Source organism: Esox lucius, chromosome 6 (assembly GCF_011004845.1).
Source record: "Esox lucius isolate fEsoLuc1 chromosome 6, fEsoLuc1.pri, whole genome shotgun sequence".
Classification (NCBI taxonomy): domain Eukaryota; kingdom Metazoa; phylum Chordata; class Actinopteri; order Esociformes; family Esocidae; genus Esox; species Esox lucius.
In genome coordinates this window covers 25655591-25677533 of record NC_047574.1, presented here as the reverse complement: position 1 = coordinate 25677533, position 21943 = coordinate 25655591, and the positions used below count along the sequence as shown (strand labels likewise).

General features: G+C 39.3%; 1 protein-coding gene across 1 annotated transcript in view; it reads right to left on the bottom strand.

The window, feature by feature from the left end:
* Positions 1-10800: 10800 nt before the first annotated feature.
* LOC105025512 (synapse differentiation-inducing gene protein 1) overlaps positions 10801-21943 on the bottom strand; it is a 33708-nt gene continuing 22565 nt past the window's right edge. Inside the window, exon 4 of the mRNA XM_010896238.4 lies at positions 10801-14049. Within this exon, the coding sequence (XP_010894540.2) occupies positions 13891-14049 (159 nt within the window). The 3' untranslated portion in view covers positions 10801-13890. The remainder of the gene's footprint in view (positions 14050-21943) is intronic.

The window sequence follows — 21943 nt, the reverse complement described above, 5'->3', positions numbered from 1 at the left end:
GGCCTTGGGCAGGTCGATTTATAGTATTGAAAATAAAAAATAGCCTTCAGGGTGGTTATTTGTGTCGTTCGTGTGTGATTGTGTGGTTTACAGTCAATAAAATCTGAAAACCCTACTTCGCAGGACTGTCGTCAGTGATATGACCGAAATAAATAAAGAAATGCTAAAGCTTTTCACAGCGTTTTTGTTGTTTTTGTGTTTCTCACACTTTACATGGAATTCCACAGATTTATTTCCCATGTGTGCCAAGTTTGAAAGACATTTTGCAAAAAACAATGAGTTTCGTTTTCTTTCCTTTCAGCAGATTTCAAGCACAAAGCAAAGTTGTTGTCCAACAGCTTCAAATTTAATTTGTACTTTCCTATGGTATCTGAGGGAACAGCCAATGTCTGCTATGTAGCAAGCTAAATTACCTAGCTTGGTACTAGCTAGCCGTCTACCTCATGAACAACTGTTTTGGGAGAAAAGCAGTCAACCATCACGAGTGTCTAACATTCTGACTGAAATTGTGTTTTCTCACTGTGTGCGATCAGAGCTAAAATGCGTTCAGAGTTGCAAATTTGAAGAGGCACCACTGTCTTTCAAATCTGCTGTGTGGGAACATTTTGAATTCAGCGTTTAACGCGATGATGAAGGTAAGAAGACCGTAAACAAAGTACAGACTGCAGACATTGCTTTGCCACTGTCAGCTACTCATGTGGAAACACTTCTAACATGATGATATCCTTCATACCGAAACTATGACGTTACCGTGACCCACAAACCATGATATGTACCAAACCGTGGGCCCACTTGTACTGTTTAGAAGCATCCATATTAGAAAATGTAAATGTTTTCCATGAAAACATACATTAAGTTTGTTTGAATAGGAAATAAAGCAAAATGACTAGGAAATATAGTCATTAACAAGATTAGAAATAATAATTTTGATGACACAGCTCGCCCAACACGGAGTAGGTATTCTCCAGCTTTCCAATCACAACTAAGTTCAAAGACACCCAACCTAACACAAGGAGTCGCCGGAGCACAAAATGATAAGGCTAGGTTGTCTTTCAATCTACCTGTCTGGCCCGGACAGTTAATCTACGGCACTCTATGCTGGACCCCCAGTCATTGTCCGTATGCAGTGACCAGGATTCAAACAACTGGCTGTAATAACGCAGTTGTACTATAAGAAAGTTACTTTTACAACTTCGGCACTCGGGAGGCCCCAGATTGTGCTGTATTTCTGTACAGCTGACAGTATTGTCAGTAATGTAAATGTTGAATGCTTTATACAGGTAACAAGACTATCAATATCACATTTTTACATACCAGAGACATTCTATAATCTCACATGCCATCTGCCATCATAGATGTGCCATGGCTTCTTTTGAGGGGTCAATGTTCATTTGGACGACTCTCCACAACCTTGGTTGCCATCTGTTACCACAAAAATGACATAATTGAAGGTGTGTCTGAAATAAATGTAGACATTAAGACTAAACATGTTAAATGGTGAGATTAAAACAGTATTTACTATTGAAATAGAGCAGGTGTGCGCAGTGGCTTTTCAAGAAAATATTACATAGAGTGGCAGAAGGGAGGCATATCATTGTATTGTTTTCCACTTATACAAATCCAGCTTCTGAAAATGGACAGTGTAATGTCTTGCTAATAAATATCATATATGTTCTACACTTTGATGTTTATGTGTTCATTGTTTGAGAGTCTTCCGAGTGTGCAAAATCTCTATGAGTGTTGGGATTCCCCTAAGTACAGGTGCTGGTCATAAAATTAGAATATCATCAAAAAGTTGATTTATTTCAGTAATTCCATTCAAAAAGTGAAACTTGTATAATGTACACATTCATTCCACACAGACTGATATATTTTGAGTGTTTATTTCTTTTAATTGTGATGATTATAACTGACAACTAAAATCCCAAATTCAGTATCTCAGAAAATTAGAATATTACTTAAGACCAATACAAAAAAGGATTTTTAGAAATGTTGGCCAATTGAAAAGTATGAGCATGTACAGCACTCAAAACTTAGTTGGGGCTCCTTTTGCCTAAATTACTGCAGCAATGCGGCGTGGCATGGAGTCGATCAGTCTGTGGTACTGCTCAGGTATTATGAGAGCCCAGGTTGCTCTGATAGTGGCCTTCAGCTCTTCTGCATTGTTGGGTCTGGCGTATCGCATCTTCCTCTTCACAATACCCCATAGATTTTCTATAGGGTTAAGGTCAGGCGAGTTTGCTGGCCAATTAAGAACAGGGATACCATGGTCCTTAAACCAGGTACTGATAGCTTTGGCACTGTGTGCAGGTGCCAAATCCTGTTGGAAAATTAAATTCTGTGCCTCTCCTCTCTTCCTCCCGACTCTGGGACCTTGATTTCCAAAGGAAATACAAAATGTACTTTCATCAGAGAACATAACATAACATAACTTTGGACCACACAGCAGCAGTCCAGTCCTTTTTGTCTTTAGCCCAGGCGAAACGCTTCTGACGCTGTATCTTGTTCAAGAGTGGCTTGACACAAGGAATGTGACAGCTGAAACTCATGTCTTGCATATGTCTGTGCGTGGTGGTTCTTGAAGCACTGACTCCAGCTGCAGTCCACTCTTTGTGAATCTCCCCCATATTTTTGAATGGGTTTTGTTTCACAATCCTCTCCAGGGTGCGGTTATCCCTATTGCTTGTACACTTTTTTCTACTGCATCTTTTCCTTCCCTTCGCCTCTCTATTAATGTGCTTGGACACAGAGCTCTGTGAACAGCCAGCCTCTTTAGCAATGACCTTTTGTGTCTTGGCCTCCTTGTGCAAGGTGTCAATGGTCGTCTTTTGGACAGCTGTCACGTTAGCTGTCTTCCCCATGATTGTGTCGCCTACAGAACTAGACTGAGAGACCATTTAAAGGCCTTGCCAGGTGTTTTTAGTTAGTTAGCTGATTAGAGTGAGGCACCAGGTGTCCTCAATATTGAACCTTTTCACAATATTCAAATTTTCTGAGATACTGAATTTGGGGTTTTCATTAGTTGTCAGTTATAATCATCAAAATTAAAAGAAATAAACACTCGAAAAATATCAGTCTGTGTGGAATGAATGTATACATTACACAAGTTTCACTTTTTGAATGGAATTACTGAAATAAATTGACTTTTTGATGAATCACCTGTATTATATATGTAACTTAAAAATGTAGGGAAAAGATGCTGTATAATTTTTCATATTATTCTGCAGAAGCATGAATCAATGCATCCTGAAAATGAATGCCTTATATTGCTTAAAATACAACATATACACTAAATATAACACTAAATAATCTGTACATTTTTGTAGATAAACCTTAACTTTCTCCACAGATGAAATTAGCCATTGAATTATCCATAGCAAGCTACATCAACATTGTTCAATTCCCCTTTGCTAGCTATCAGGACAAGCTTTTGATGGCAAGCCTCTGCAAATTTGCTAGCTCGCAAACTTTACCAATAAAATTGACGATTGCATAACATTAGCTAGTAGACGATATCAGACATATCTTAACTATAATAAATGTCTGCTGCTAATGCAAGATCAAACAATTACATTTTGTATCGTATATTTAGTAAACATGTGCAGCAGTACCTTCTTTCATGACTTTAGGTTAGTCTAGTGAAATCCTGACTGCTCAGGACATAGAGAACCATGGACAGTGTTTTCACTGGAAGGGAGGGGGAGCAGCACGGTGACAGGAGCAGGGAGACTCTGGGACTGAACCATTTTACGGGTAAGGAGGGACTCAAAGATATTGGAACAGGTTACCGTAGAGATTAACAATGAAATTAGAAATAATATAATACTACTCAATAAAATGAAATACTTATATTTTACAGAAGACACTCCTGACAACTGGGGTGGCAAGAATTTTAGCTGCCATCCCTTGCCACTGGACTCGAAATTGCGGTCCTTTGCCTCTTAACACATGTTGCATGATAATGACAATCTTCCAAATGTTTACGCTAATACAAAAGCGTTTCCTTAGATGACACAATTGCCATCTAAGTGTTGGGTACCTTTTGTATAGCTTGTTGTCAACGTGGTGCCGCTTAACAGTTATGCTTCCTCCGCAGTCGGTCCGCACCCATGGTGGGGCGCGCACTGGGTGCGAACCCGCAGCCTTCTGCTTCGCAACACACGTTATCGCCTATGACACTGTTCCAACCTTTTGAGCTATACAAAAGGTACAGTTGTTTGACAATCGGCAAAATGTTAAGCTAACATTCTGTTCATTCAGTCTTCCATATAAGGAAAACAGATTCCAAGTGACGTCACACATCGTTGTTGAGGCTAGGACCACTTTGTCCATTGCTTAGCACAGGCTGAAACTACATACAGTTGTGCTCATAAGTTTGCATACCCTGGCAGAAACAGTGACATTTTGGCATTGATTTTGAAAATATGTCTGATCATGCAAAAAAACTGTCTTTTATTTTAAGGATAGTGATCAAATAAAGCCATTTATTATCACATAGTTATTTGGCTCCTTTTTAAATAATAATAACAGAAATCACCTAAATTTCCCAGAGCTTTTTAAATTGCAATTAGTGTCTGTGTATCCACAAGTTTCCTGAGGAGGTTACTGAAGAAACAATAGCTATAAACATTATCTATGGGAGAAACGATTATGGTTGGCACTTCCGGCTGAAGTAGCGAAATACTGAGTTGACTAGCTGTATTTTTGGATTTAGAAACCAGCTAAGTGGGACGCACTATTATTATATTCACTCGCTCAATTTTGCAATGTTACAGAGCTTGGGGACAATATGTGTTTTGTTTGTGGTTGTACAGACAACCAGACAAAACTTAATAACTGGCTTGAATTGGAGTGCTTCAACCATAAAACTAAAATGAAATCGGAATGTTCCTGTCAGAGATGGTACAGTTTTCATCGCCTCCTTAATGATGACGAAGCGAAAAGATATTGGCTCAAAAACGTAAAACTTAAAAGATCCCCCCAAAATGTTTTCTGTTTGCTCGTTTCACTTTGTTGATAAGACCCCAATGCAGGATAACCCATACCCAACCCTTTTTCTGGGTTATGAGAGGCCACCAGAGAAGAGAGCCCGCCTCAGCAGAAGGGTGACAGACATGTACATGTACTTGTTTTGATATCGCACATTTGTCTTCAGTTTATTGCTAGAATCTACTATAGCTTCTCGTATGAAAATGTCTTTAATGTCAAAAATAACGTATGAAATCTGTTAAACGCTTTATAATTGTAAACAGTCAGAGGTAGGCTACCTGACATTGGAAATATGGTACATGTGTAACATTAATCCATGATTATTCTTAGGTTATTCTATTAATACTATTATAAATTATCTGCCATGGTGGCAGGTAACCTGAAATGTTTACCTGCTACAGACAACATGTACCCTTTTTTTGGCAGGTGATCATTTATTTTCCTGTTTTAGCTAATAAATACAGAATATTTATTTTTAAATTATTTAACCTAGTCTGTGTATCCACAGAAAGTGTTTAAAATATTTTGAAAAGTATCATTAATTAGTGTATTTGTTTTCCCAGATCCTTAACAAATAATCCCAGGATCTAATCATCTACACTCACCTAAAGCATTATTATAGATGCTCTATTGGGTTGAGATCTGGTGACTGTGGGGGCCATTTCAGTACAGTGAAATGATTCGAGCTTTGTGACATGGTGCATTATCCTGCTGGAAGTAGCCATCAGAGGATGGGTATATGGTGGTCATAAACGGATGGACATGGTCAGAAACAATGCTCAGGTAGGCTGTGGCGTTTAAACGATGCCCAATTGGCACTAAGAGGCCTAAAGTGTGCCAAGAAAACATCCCCCATACCATTACACCACCACCAGCCTGCACAGTGGTATCAAGGCATGATGGATCCATGTTCTCATTCTGTTTACGCCAAATTCTGACTCTACCATCTGAATGTCTCAACAGAAATCGAGACTCATCAGACCAGGCAACATTCTTCCAGTCTTCAACTGTCCAATTTTGGTGAGCTCGTGCAAAGTGTAGCCTCTTTTTCCTATTTGTAGTGGAGATGAGTGGTACCCGGTGGGGTCTTCTGCTGTTGTAGCCCATCCGCCTCAAGGTTGTGCGTGTTGTGGCTTCACAAATGCTTTGCTGCATACCTCGGTTGTAACGAGTGGTTATTTCAGTCAAAGTTGCTCTTCTATCAGCTTGAATCAGTCGGCCCATTCTCCTCTGACCTCTAGCATCAACAAGGCATTTTCGCCCACAGGACTGCCGCATACTTGATGTTTTTCCCTTTTCACACCATTCTTTGTAAACCCTAGAAATGGTTGTGCGTGAAAATCCCAGTAACTGAGCAGATTGTGAAATACTCAGACCGGCCCGTCTGGCACCAACAACCATGCCACGCTCAAAATTGCTTAAATCACCTTTCTTTCCCATTCTGACATTCAGTTTGGAGTTCAGGAGAATATCTTGACCAGGACCACACCCCTAAAAGCATTGAAGCAACTGCCATGTGATTGGTTGATTAGATAATTGCATTCATGAGAAATTGAACAGGTGTTCCTAATAATCCTTTAGGTGAGTGTATATTCATGTTCAACTAATAATCACCAGCAGATGAGCCTGTTTTGGTGTAGGATTCAGAGGAGCCAGGGCCTATTTCAAAGACTTTCCATGAAGCCCAAACACAGTGGTCAGACCCATCAATGGAGGACCACACCTACTCCCAAGGACCTATCATCACATGTGGCATTGTGACTGCACTGTTGAAAGATCATACAGACTGTCTGCTGTACACAGGGATTCCACTACTAGAATTCAACACTCTTGTGTATTGCTTACAGTGTTTTGCCCCCACTTTGTCAACAATGCCAGTTGTAGACCAAATTCTGTTGACACTAATGAAACTTAGACAGAACTTTGTTATTGCTGATTTAGCAAGACGCTTCAAAAGATCACCTGGTCAGGTCAGTAAAACATTGAAATTCTGGATAGATGTCATTGCTGAGCACTCCAAGGATCTCATTCCATGGCTGCCTCGTTAGATGATAAAGGTTACTATACCACAGGTTTTTCAGGAGAATTTGTCAAACACAATGTGTTATTGACTGCCCAGAGAGTGTTTTGCAGAAGGGAAAAAATTTGGACTCAAGAACTGAATCTTACAGTAACTACTATGCCAGTAATACTGTGAAATATTTAGGAAGGTTATGTTCATTTCAGAGGCTTATGGTGGGAAATGTAGCGACAGGTTCACACCACAGAACTTGGGTTTTCTCTACCATTTGTGTGCTGGAGATGAGGTAATGGAGAACCGTGGGTTCACAATTAGGGACCTGTTAGAGGAATGGGATGTACGCTTGGTCTTACCAGAATTTACACGCAAGCCAAGTCAGTTGACAAATGAGCAGGTCACTCGAACACGATGCATTGCTAATGTCTGTATTCATGTGGAACGAGCAATAAGCCGTCTTAAAGTATAAAAGATTCTCTCACACACTGTGCCTATTAATTTGTTCCCTAAAATTGACAGGATACTTAAAATGTGTGTAGCTCTTTGTAACTTTGTTACTGTGTAGGTATTGGTACGTTTCCAAACTTTTAAGTTGCTCATCGCCTTACCATCGCAAGCTACGGGTTTTACAAAGTACGAAAATGTGCTACTGTACGTGATACGAGGCCACTTCATCTTCCCAACCATCAATTACAGAGGGGATCTCTTGATACCAAGCCAAACGTCAGGTAGACCAAGAAAGATTTCAGCCAAAACAGCCAGAAGAATTGTTTGGGATACAAAGAAAAACCCATAGGTAACATAAGGAGAAATACAGGCTGTTCTGAAAAAAGATGGTGTGGTTGTTTCAAGGAGCACAATACAACGATACTTGGGCTGCATGGTCGAATTGCCAGAAAGAAGCCTTTATTGAGCCAATGCCACAAAAAAGCCTGGTTACAATATGCCAGACAACACCTTGAAACGCCTTACAGCTTCTGGCAACCTGTAATTTGGAGTGAGAAGACCAAAATAGAGATTTATGTTCACGACCACAAGCGCGATGTTTGGAGAGTGGTTAACAAGGCCTATAGTGAACAGAATACCATCCCCACTGCGAAGCATGATGGTGACTCACGGATGTTTTGGGGGTGTGTGAGCTCTAAAGGCACAGAGAATCTTGAAAATGTATGGCATAATGAATGCAGCATGTTATCAGAAAATACTGGCAGACAATTTGCATTCTTCTGCATGAAAGCTGCGCATGGGACCCTCTTGGACTTTCCAGCATGACAATGACCATAAGCACAGGGCCAAGTTGTCCCTCCAGTGGTTACAGCAGAAAAAGATGAAGGTTCTGGAGTGGCCATCACAGTCTCCTGACCTTAATATCATCGAGCCACTCTGGGGAGATCTCAAACGTGCGGTTCATGCAAGATGACCAAAGACTTTGCATGACCTGGAGGCATTTTGCCAAGATGAATGGGCAGCTATACCACCTGCAAGATGCAGGGATCAGTAAATGTTTTTCTTTGTTGCCATGTTCTGTTTTATGCTTGTGTCATTCTGTTATGACCTACAGTTGAATGTGAATCCCATATTAAATAAAATATTTATTTTGCCTGCTTATGTATTCCTTACAAATGGTACATATATTACCAATTATCCAAGGGTATGCAAACTTATGAGCACAACTGTACATCTTTAATGATACATTTGTAAACATTGTTAACATTCTTAGATTAGAAAATCATAATTCTGACATTTTACCACTACTTAGCAAACTTTACCAATAATATTGACGATTGCATTACATTAGCTAGTAGACGATATTAGACATATTTAAACTATAAAAAATGGCTGCTACTAATGCAAGATTGATTTAAAAGATTACATTTTGTATCATATATTTAGTAAAAATGTGCAGCAGTATCTTATTTCTTTACTGCTACGCTAGTCAAGTGAGATCCTGACTCATTTATTCTTTTAGACCAGTTTTGTTTCTAAGATAAGTAATTGCGATGTGGAATAGAAAAAAAACATGAGAAGCATGAAAGTTGAGTGTGACTTTCTTTTAAAGATTTGTATATGCGATAACAGTGCAGCTAGATTTTGTTAATAACATGATACTGAATAAATTCTAGATACATACTGTAAATGTTAAATTCCAAGGAACAACACCTCTGTTTTCAAGCTTTGAAATGTTCTGATTGAATGTCTCCCCATATACATTATTATGTCATCGTAACCAATCAGCTAACTGTGTTAGAGCTTAAAATGATTTTTACTATGATTTTTGTATGCTAGCTATGCTACCAGCTCATACAAACTAGGGTATGCATATAACAGTTTGTTCAAAACATGGAAAACACAATTTAGTGTTATTCTGTGAAAACAGCTAAGTACTTTTCAAATTGTAATAAAATAAAAACATTGTGTGTCTGTTACAATATCAAAATCAGATTTCACTGATTGGTTGAGAAGGTGGATCGAATTTTTGTTCAAAGTCTTACTTTTTTAAAGCCTTGTTTTTTTCCTTCCCAATTCCGTGAAGCACAAATCGACAAGCTATTCTGCTTCTTCTCACACCGCTCTTCTAACCAGGAACCACGCACAGCACCTACATATCTGGAGGAGAGCTGCATTTCCTCTTGAAGGCACTTAACCTTCTACAATGAGTCACTATTTTTCAATGTATTTTATATTGGGGGGGGCCCTATTGACCACAAAGTGTGTATATACTAGGAAGAGTTTCAGAGGTACATGGACCAAACATTTTTTTTGGCAAAACGAAAAATATTCATCCTCATTCATTGACAAATAAAAAGTACAGGTTTTACCCAGTCCAATAACAACTGACTCAACAAACAATACACAGTGATATTTATATAAAATAAAATAATAATAATTGAATGCAGTGATATGGGGATATTAATCATACTGTGATGTTGTGCTAATCGAATTTTGAATTTCTTTCTTCAGCCATTTAAATTTTAGTCATCTAACCCTGCCAACTATGATAAGGAAAAAATTTGAATGATGTGATATGACAGGGGAAGTTGAGGCTGCCCCTAAACAAACATAACCAATGCTTATAGTGGATACTCGTGAAAGCAAGGCATAATAACTGTCTTCATTTTCATCATCCCTGCTTTTCAGATCAGATGTCCTTCCAATTAACATATTCATGAGGGAAGCTACTGTGCATTATGCTAATTACCCATCCTTCACAACCCTCCACCATTTAACCCTTATTAAAAAGGCCTGTGGGTTCATTGGCTGACTCATTGCAGACAGCTGTTAGCAGCAGCTATGTTTGCGTCCTCCCCAGTGGCATATTTTTTCACTGATAGTTACTTGATAGACATTTTTGCTGATAAGGTGCCCTCAGCCTAACAATGAGAGATTTAATTAATTGTTCCAGTGTTGTCAATACATCTTAAAGGTCGACTCTACACTGATTACAAAGTAGGGAACTATGAGTACTTCTGTGATGGCCAAATTCAAAATTATAATTATAAATAAAAGATGTACATTTTTTAGCTATCTTTATCTTTGTATACATATATCCATTCCATTCTTATAAAATTATAATTATAAATAAAATATGTAAATTTTTTAGCTATCTTTATCTTTGTATACATATATCCATTCCATTCTTTGGAAAAGATCATTAGGTTCAGGAGAAAATAACCCATTTAATGAAAAAAGCATCTAAGCAGCAGTTACATCACTAGCAATTTGTCCAATATTGCAACTCTTCAAACTACAACACTTTATTACAACTATCACCAGTGTGGCACAAATCATGTTCAACAAAACCACATTAACAGAGTAAAATAAAATGTGTGAAAATAGAAAGCATTTCATGCTAAATCTCTCTTCTTACATACAATATATGTAAATAACTGGACTCATTGTTAGTCAGCACCTGTATGGCACATTGCATCAGCTTAAACTCATGTTAAACACCATCCGCATTTATTAAGGTAATGATTTAAACTTAGGGAGAAGTTTCAGTCCTACAGCTATGTCCTTCTATTTTGTATATTAAAATCTGCTTTTAATATATTATATTATGTATTTTACGTGCTATGAGCAGTCCACAAAATCTTTGAAAATGTTAAACATTCTGGTAAAAGTTATCAGTACTCTCAAATTATAACCCTGGCACAGTACAGCCAGTCACAGTGTTTGTTGTTTTGGCTCTATACTCCAGCACAGTGGATTTGAACTGAAACAATGACCAAAGCTGTCTACTTTAATTTCAGGGTATATACTTCCATAAAATGTCAACCTTGTAGGAATTACAACCCAAATGTAGGGGACCAAAAGTAAATGGATAAATGAACGTAATCTTAAATAAAGTAATTTATTTAGTATTTGGTTTCAAATCCTTTGCATTTGATGACTGCCCATAGACATTACCAGACGCTGGTTGTCTTCCGTGGTGATGTTCTGCCAGGCCTGAAGTGCAGCCGTATTTAGTTACTGTTTCTTTGGGGGCTCTTTTTTCCTCCAGTCTTGTCTTCCGCAGGTGAAACACATACTCAGTTGGATTCAGGTAGGGTAACTAACTCGACCAGTCCAACATTCCAATTTTTGCCTTGAAATTCTCCTGCTTTAGCAGTATGTTTGGGGTAATTGGCCTGTTTCTTTTCTTTCTCCACACCATTCCCTTGCCATAACTCCTCTGTCTATTTGTCTCCTCTGTCCAAAATACCATTTTCCCAAAATACTGTTGCCTCTTTAAGCTCTTTTGGCATATTTTAAGCCATCCTATTTTTCAGTGTTTTCTGCGCCTTGGAGTTCAGCTGGAGACATGGAAGTCTTAAAGCCACGTTAATTACCACTGCCTGACATCCGTGGACAGATAAATGACAGTCCCATTCATTACAGAGAATACCACCCTCCCTTTGATCCATAGGGTCTCTCTCTCATACTCACCATTCTCACAGTGGCAGAGGAGTGGCAGAAGAAGAAAGGTTAGAGCTATCACTGCGCCCGCAGTGTCATGTAAAATGGATTCATCATCTCGGTGCCTGGCAACTTAATATTTCTGACAGGCAGTGAGATGTTTCTGCTGCCATGACACAGTATGTGCAGGTAATTAGTCATTCCAGGGTACAGGTTTTTAATAGAGTGGAGATGTGTGGTTTGGTCAAGGAGACAGGGGACAGAGTAGGGAAACCTGATGCTTGAGAAGGGTCCATAATGTACACCAGGTGAATGCAGACTTCAGTAAACACCTATTTTATGAGAATTTATGTAGCAAATCTATTTTATTGTGATTGATACCTTACTTACCCAGCCTTTAAGATATAATTTGTGGTTATATATGTTATTATTATGTGGTGCAGTGCTCCCCATCAGAGACTGGGGATAAATCCCAGCATCCACCCTTCCCATTGTTCAGCTGCCTGTCTGTCTCCCCTTCTGTTTCCAACTATATGAAGTGAAAATTCCCTCCCAAAAAATATCCTAAACAATGTATCTATGCTGAATAATATTTCCCTATAATAGCATGCCGTAATAAATGATGCTAACGTGCATGAAAAAAGGACAGTCACGTTAGGAAAGTTGCACCTGAACCAACCCAAGTCAGATTTTGAAACTGCAGGCACATCAGACGTTATTTCATTGGAAATACTACATTTAATTTGCAAGCACTTTCATGTCAAACACGGACTCTCCAATGAGTCTCCAAAACATTGACAGTTTTGACATGGTAGCAGTGTACAGCAAAAAAATCAATAATATTGCAAAGAATGTTTTGCAGATAGGCATGAATCGCTTCTATCCCAGTTTGTGTATAAACAAAATGTATACAGAAGTATTTACAGCATGGCTTCTGCCTCCAAGGGCGCGGGCACTTCCTCTTCCCTATTGATTTATGCCTATCAACATGGAGAGGCATTTCTGGGTAATAAGCAGGTTTTGTCAGAGAACTGCTGCCGGTGCACTTCTTCCATACGAAACACCAAAGCATGTCGTCGTACGTTAACAGCGAGAACGTGACGTTTCTGGTGAATGCTCAGAAAATATTGTGCTATGAGGACACATCCGTTCTTCCTTGAGATAACAGAATCAAGATTATCTTGCCTTTGGGAGTTGTATTATTCACAGAGAAATGGGCCCTTATGTCTGTGAGCTGCAGTAAGTCTTATATGTGGTATCTGCTGATCAGTTGACTGAGATGTAGAATAAATGTATACAGGTTGAATATATGGATGACTGACAGCTTTATTAACAGCCCTTTTATCCAGCCTCTTTACACGTAACAGGAGCTGCCAGACGTGACTGATTTTGTAGTAAATGTAGCTGGATATAAAGCAGCCCAGTGCACCACTCACCGTTAACCGAGCAGAGAACATGCCCCCATAAATGGAAAGTATGCCCTTAGTACAATATTTAGTGCATGTTATTCTGATCTGTCAAAGGCCGTGTGTTTGCTTGGTAAAAAAACGCACACACAATTGTTTAACATCGTAAAGATGCGCTCCTTTTGTATATTTTCCACCAGTAGATGTGAAAGTGGGGCTTTTTTACTGTACTACATTTGTATGACGTTACGACCTGCATGTAACATGTCTCACAAATATGGTGTGTTTAACATCAAAGAATGCATCTTGGAGACAATAATCCATGTATGGAAAAAAATAACAGTCTCCAGTATCTGTTTCTCAAGTCAAATAACAACTTGACCGTTACCATATTATGTTCCATATCATGTCCCTCTGAAGTTATGTCCCACCATCTGAGTCATGCACGTAGCCAGGTTCTGCCTCTCGTGATAGTCCCGCAATCCGCAGGCCCATATTCCAAGTTCCACTGCAGCCAAGTGGACCACACCCTCCACCTCAGTCATTGCTCTGGTACGGCGAGGCGGGGCATGGGGTGTAGGACTACAAGTGGTGGTTCTTGGAAAGGTATGCGATGAGCGCTACAGCCACGCCCACATATATGCCTGTTCCAATTGTGATTGACAGCACAGCCAGGAAGAGGGCACGTCTGGAGCTGGAGCTGGCTGAGTGGAAGTCCCCCTTAGACACAGCCTTGTTTGTCTGAGAGGGACAGAATGTGAGATAGACCAGGGGAAGATAAAAAGAGAGAAACAGGCAGACAGAATTTGTTAATTAATTGGAGGAAATGGTTCATTCCCAGTAAGATGTCTGGGGATGGTGAGTGTGGGGGCGCACAACAAAACATGACAACACACAATGGATTAACAGTGATACTGACTGTGACTCAACCTTCCAAAAGCGTCTGAAGCCTTCAGAAATCCTAAATCCTAAAGACGGATCCTCTAATGAATACCAAGTAGTCAGGTCGAAAGTCTCTACAGGAATTTCTCATCGTGCTATCTACACTGCCCTCCATTATTATGGCACATGTGGTAGAAATGAACCAAAAATCAAATTGTTGTTTAGCAGCATGATGTTACACTCATATGAGAGAAATTAAACCTTTAATTGATGTAAAATAGTCAAGTTTGTTTTCTTCATGTTACAGTTATTAGAATTCCCTAGGAATTCATATTTAACCAAATCAAATAGAAGTATCTTCTTATATATAAACCTTCTTCAAGTTAATTGGGATCATTAACAACTCATAAGTGGTCGTCCTTGGCTTCCTGTTTCATTGGGGATACAATAGGAGGTGACATAAATGCCAAGCTCCCTCAGTCATCTGTCAACACAGAGAAGGTCAGAGAACACACAAATGAAATGAGAAAAAAGATTGGTGACCTTCATAAATTAAGCAACGACTATATAAAGAAATGGCTACATGCCAGAAAAAACCCATCTCAAGTAGCAAAAAAAAGTCTCCCAGAATTAAGCCTCGACGGCTGCATGGTCGTATCCCAAAAAACTGTAAAAAACCTTGGCGTTACCCTTGACCCTGACCTCTCTTTTGAAGAACATATAAAATATGTCTCAAGAGTTGCTTATTTTCATCTTCGAAACATCGCAAAAATTAGAAACTTTCTATCAAAAACTGATGCAGAAAAATGTATTCATGCTTTCGTTACTTCTAGATTAGATTACTGCAATGCTCTTCTCTCTGGTTATCCAGACAAATTAATAAATAAACTTCAATTAGTCCTGCACACAGCTGCTAGAATCCTAACTAGAACAAAAAAATTTGAACACATTACTCCTGTCCTGGCATCCTTACATTGGCTGCCTGTTAGGGTTAGGGCTGATTTTAAGGTTTTACTCTTAACCTATAAATCAATACATGGACTTGCTCCTACTTACCTTGCTGAAATGATCCAGCCATACATACCTACACGTAACCTTAGATCGCAAGATGCAGGCCTTTTAATTGTACCTAGAATTTCTAAACAAACAGTTGGCGGCAGGGCCTTTTCTCATAGAGCTCCACTCCTGTGGAATGATCTGCCAATTAAGGTTAGAAATGCAAACTCAGTGCAAACTTTCAAGTGTCTACTAAAAACTCATCTCTACAGCACGGTTTATAATTAGGTGTAGCCTGGCCCGGGGGCGTGAAGGTGACCAGTAGGCTTGATACTGTCCACCCTTGCTGTCTTGCCAGGTGGGCTCTCGTCGCCACTGGGATGCCCTCCCTCCAATGCCCTTCGGGGGAAGAGTCACTGGCTTGTTGTTGACTCTCTATTGTGCACTTGTGCAGTTGGGCTGTACGCTGCTAGCAATACTCGGCCCTCATTCAGGGGGGTTGCGGTTGGTGGGTGTCCCTTTGGTTGATGCCTGGCAATGTGGTTGGATTGATTTCCTGCCTGTTGGGCCCTGTCCGGGGCCTCCCCCGGGTAGGGCCACAGTGTCACCGGACCCCCCCGTCTCAGTTTCCAAGGTGTTACGCTGCTATATTATTGTGCTGGGGGACATGAGGGATGTACTACTAACTTTTCAAAGTTTCCTTCAATTTTAAATTTTAGAAGGAGATGAGGTCCTGGTCCACACCTGCGGATTACCTGGTTTGGGGGGACCGTTGCTGTTCCTGTCCTTGTCCACCTGGTCATACTTCTGACCTAGTCTAAAATCGAATATACTCTGGATTTAGCCAAGAGAAAATTATTTATTATTCCAATTGGACTCTTAATATCTCAACCGGCACAGCCAGAAGAGGACTGGTCACCCCTCTGAGCCTGGGTCCTCTCTAGGTTTCTCCCTAAAATTCGACCTTCTTAGGGAGTTTTTCCTAGCCACTGAAATTCAACACTGCTGTTGTTTGCTCCTTGGGGTTTAAGGCCGGGTGTCTCTGTAAAGCACTTTGTGACAACTGCTGTTGTAAAAAGCGCTTTATAAATAAATGTTGATTTGATTGATTGATTAATGCTGAGAATTGCAGAAGTTTTTTCATTCTTGGGGTCAACAAGTTGCATACACTACAATTAGATGTTACCTTGACAACAGGTTTTTTAACATCTTGCCAGATGAGAACCTCTACAGTCATTAATATCACTGAATCTTTGATTTGACATATTGAACTCACTTAAATATTGACATTCACCAAAGGTGGGTTTGGCGCAAAAACCTAATCCCCACTGTGACGTATAGTGGCAGATGTGATGTTGTGGAGCTGTTTTGTTTCCAAAGGCTCCAGGGACTTGGTTAGGATACATGGATCAGCATCTGCAAGGAGGCTAACAAGGTTATCGTCGGATCTTTGTTGGATAATTCTTGATTCAAAATTAGTTTTTTCCTTTGAACATTTTAATCTAAATTAAAGGTTAGATTTATTTCATATTGTGAGTTTAAGATCAAGCAGATAAACAAGTGACATGTTTTCATAGCCTTTTTTGCTAATCTATATTAAGGGGTCCAATCATTTTGGAGGGCGCTCTGTATTATTCATGATACACTTTTCAGTAAACAGTTAGTCCCTAATACCTTACAGAGGACACTTCTAATGTTTTATCTAAGGGAAAAGGCAGTGGTGTTGCTAGCCAGCAGTTCTTTTATCTTCAGCCCTGTTGGTGGCCATCAAATGCCCGCCTCCAGACAGCCCCCCCACTAACAATGTTAATTGTGCACCTTTGAACTCCAAGCCATTCATTTATGAACCAGTCCCCATAAAAGGATTCCCGACCAAGTTCATCACAAGGTGGGTAAGAGCTAAATGCTGATTATCTTGCTTGTCCTTGACCCAAGGTTTCAAGAACTGTTGTGGGTCAATGGAGGGGGAAGTCAGGAGGAGACTGTCTGTCGGGACTGACAGGGTTTTTTACCTTGTTGGCTTTGGGATTAATTAGTGGCCCAACACTCCTGACCACTAGGCTACCCTTTCACCCTAGTAGTTATGTTTCTATTTCCTATGCCAAATGCTGATGTTAGGAAATATTTGGAAATGTCATATTTCATAATGTTCCACTTTTGAAATCTGCAAGCCTCATGAAGCCTTTATTCCCGCACATCTAAGTATAGAACTCACTGACAATCTCTTACCTATTACATGTCACTGAAGATACAACCTTCCACGGCAGCAGCTAATACCATTTCACTTCCTATGACTCACTCTTGTTCTCCATGCATTTTGAATGTGAGCTGGAGAGGTAGGGTAAGAGAGAGGTACAGTAGGGAGAGATCTACGTAGAGGGTGACCTGTGGGCTATTGAAAGCTCCACAGGATGTTTCTTCCTGTGTGTGTGGCTAGTAACAAGGCAGCCGAAATATTCACGCGTGTAGCCAACCTCAGAGTAACCCAGGAGATCCACTGACACGTCACCACCACTCAAAAACAGTATGTCAGCAACAGAAGACAAAGAAAGAGAGAGTGAGGACAGTGGATTTAAGGGTTGACTAAAGAGGCTCAGTAGTAGAAAGAATATTCATAGCATCCAATAATTACTCTTGGATTTGTGCCGTTCAGTGAAGATACAGAATGTATCTTTGAATGCAAAATGCTATTGTGAGAGGGATACATCGGTGCCACATGCCACACCATATTCCTGCTGTCCACACACACTGTCATATTGAGCTGTGAACTGCTGAATAGCGCCACTCATTGATAACAGGAAATGCCAGGCTTGCAGCTAAGATGTCATTTGCTGCAACCGGTCCATCTTTATCATGCCAATTTAATTGTCACACCAAACATTGCAAAACAACAGATGTGTTGGAATCACTGACATGGTTCAATCCAGGCGTTTTACCAATTTGTCTGTGTGTGAAGAAACCATAACCAATTATGTTTAATCACAGGGAGGGATATCACACCTAAACTGTAACTCTTATGGTTAACTTGTAACTTAACATAAATGTTTTGGATCTTTAATAACAAGGTTATTTAGGTTTTTTAGATTGAACAAAACCAGATTTGAGTCCTCACTCCATTATATAACATAGCTCATGCTAATAATAGGCTTCAGCTAAGTGAACATGCCTTTTCTCTCACAGAGTTGTCATGATTCTTAGAAGGACTAAATACAGAAATGGCAAAACTCGGATAAGACAATACGTTTTCCATTACAATGATAAGGTTTTAATGTAGAGAGAAACATCTGTACATCTGTAAACATCTACTCCACTGCATTCTGTAACCCAGAATTCAGAATGGAATTCAGTCAATGTGATCAAATATTATTCAACTGAAATAATAGTGGAGTGCCATTGTTAAAAAGAAAACACCTCTTTGGTATACATACATAAGGCACACATTTCCTTATGGCTCTGCAATCCAAACTAGAATCAAATAGATGTACTGTATCTCATTCTTTCTCTCAGGATGTACAGCACATTTCAGTCCTTGGGCCTGAAATGTGCGGCAAGTTGTTCTCATTCATTCTGTGATCAATTTATATTACTGGCATAAAACTACCTCAGCCATGTCCAGGCCTGTGGAACAGAGAACTTCATTTAGCTACATTCATTATCTGTATTCAGCACTGTCTCCAACATCAGTTAGATGCTCTCCTGGTAGCTTTCATCTTATTGAGTCACCCTGGATAAAATGTACTTAAATGATTGCGGAAATGTCCTAATTACTTACTACATGGATATCAACAAGGTTAACTCTAGCTGTTGTGAACCTCTTGGTCCTCAAACTGTGGTATATTTTATTGAGCATGGGAATTAATTCTCTTTTCCACATCACTCAATGAAAAATATACTACAGAGGAACTTACTAAAGAGACTATAAAGTGTAATTCGACCCAATAATCCTTAAATTTTCAGATGAAATAGAAAGCCTTATCCTTTGTGAATGGTGAAATTAACATTGGTAATCCAAGTTTAAACCTAGCACTTATTAGAGATAAGGAGATATACACAGCAAGGAAATCTTACAAAAAAAAGAACACATGATGATTTCTCTAATTTAGCAAAAAGCTTGTTTCTTATAAGCAAGGGATCAAGGCAATGTAATATTTTTCTGTTGTTGCTGCAGCAATGGTCAAAGCAATGCTCTCTAATACCAAAAAACAGTTTTTTTTAATTGGTTTCATGGAATTGGTGTGTTTTCATTTTGGAGGTACCCAGAGTTCATTTCAGTCTTAGTTTTTATCTCTCTGCTCTTGAATGTCTACAGGTTTGTATAATTCAGGTTTGCTATATCTGGTTTAAATACTTGAACCCACTGCCAATTGCATCTTTATCTCAGAATTAGGCATACACAAAGAAACGCAGTAAGGCAAAGTTAAAGTAGCTGGAAGGACACATTTACAAATTCACATCCAACTCAAGAGAAATACAGAATATTTGATAGGATTAGAATCAGATTTCCATAGGTAACATTGATAAAATAATTTCTGTATACCAAACAAAACATCTTAAGCATGACAATCTAAATAATATATCTATATTAAGATGACATTGCCCTCAATATAACTGAAATCTAGTAGTCTAGTCTGTCATAATTGAATTGGTAAATGTATTTGTAAACCTATTTGGTCAATCATTTGGAAAAGGTGTGACCTAATGCCCGTATGGATCCATATGGACCCATCTTGATCAGATCATCAAGATCTCCAAACACAAATTAACTTACTTCGCAATAAAAATGTATAGCAAACTTCCACTGTCTGATGGATAAAATGAAAATCCATCTTTTGCAGAACCCTCACAGCATTTCCGCTGGGAAAAATGTATGCCACTAAAATGGTCTTTTACTCCTGCAATTACTTGAACTTTCCCAGAATGTCTCATAATATTTATACTTACATTTTATATGCGGATTAGATTAACTAAATTATAAAAATGTAAACTTATTTCAGTTGCATAGTTTAACAACACCTCTGTAAATCCAAGTTGGATGGAGGACTGGCTTTCCAAATAGTATACTTATTATTGGGCTGCTATCATCCATGCCGTCACATTTTGGCTTGATGGTTCTGCATCATTGAGCTGGATGGAGCAAAGGATTGCCACCTCTTTTCTATTGTGTCTATGATCATGTCCCATGTCATCTATGGACAAATAACTTTATAATTATAACCACCTTACACATAGCACAGTCTGTATCTGAAAGCAAATTAAAGGATCTTAGACCTATGATATTTCTGCTGCCAAGAAACTCAGTCTTCGCCCCTTCTAAGCATAATAATACCTTTAAGCAAAAGACAGACCTGGTGAAACATACCATAAGGTTTCTATAAATAGAGGATGCCTTTGTCTGTTTTGATTTACTGAGGGAAACTTAAGAGCTTCCCAAAAATAACTTACTCAGATATCTACAGATGTTTCTCTTTTCATCTTCCTGCATTAGAAAACACTACACCTTTTCTGTCAGATGGGTGCTTCAAAATGTGCTCCACCTCAAACAAATATACTTTGTTGATATGATACATTTCAGTATGTCAACTCACTGTCAACAACTAACATCAGGGCAAGATCAGAGGAGGAGCTAGACACTTAGTGACAACAACCACATTAGTAACAGAGAGTAACAGATCATATCTGGTTGGGAGGAGAGGGTATTGTGGGACTTTATCTGTCCAGTTTTCAGATATTTTTTTAATAATTGTTCATTCCTTGTGTGTTTTATATTTCAATAAATGGATGGATGGATTTACTGTGTGTGGGTGTAGCCTACCAAAACTCCCACAAGAAATACATACATTCTCCATATATCCAGCTCCAAACAATGCTATCATGGACACCAAAGGTTGGTTATCATACCCAGTGCAGAGATCCCTGATACATGGATTATCTGGGTTTGATAGTATTAGTTCATATAAAGAGATCAAACTCCCACCCAACATCCACTAAAATATAACCCTCCACAGAGACCTTGTAGATCAAAACCAGATCTGAGCAGGGTGACTGCAGCCCAGGTTACAGATTTACTAAAAGGCACCACTAATCATTTAGTGTTGCGTCAAGCTGACAGATGTGGGCCTTGGCCCGGGTATCAGGTAGCATTCTGACCCGCTGCCCCAGTGACATCTCAAATCTGTCTGAGGCTTTTTTCATTACTCTCTGTGTTTTATGTGACATTCATTTACCCAGAGGGAGGGGGCACCAGGCATGGACATAAACAATGACCTTCACTGTGTTCATCATGTTGAGACGACTCATGCACCTTATATCACGTCACTGAGCTATCCAAAGGTGTTATAGGCCTTTTTGAACATGAGAGTGAACCATCATTAATCTGTGTTGTAATGAATTTCATGATACAATATATGGCAGAAAAGATGTTACATATTTGCATGTTTGGAAAGGTCTGCAGGACATGGTTGTTTTGGCTGCCAGCCAACTGGACAATTGAACATGCAGGGCCAAATGAAAATGATTGTTTATGAATATATGACAGACTTATTTCATAGAATGGCAACTGTGTTGTTGTCTAAAGGATTGGATGATGCAGTACAGTGCTCAAGATTCCTCAGTAACTCTCAAGAGCCCTTCAGAAATACACCTGTTTCAGATTCACGGCAAACACTGCAAAATGAGCTCCAGTGCTCCCAATCCACAGTACATCATTATATCTAACGATCATCTGTTTTGACTACAGGATGTCACAAGAAGTCTTGTG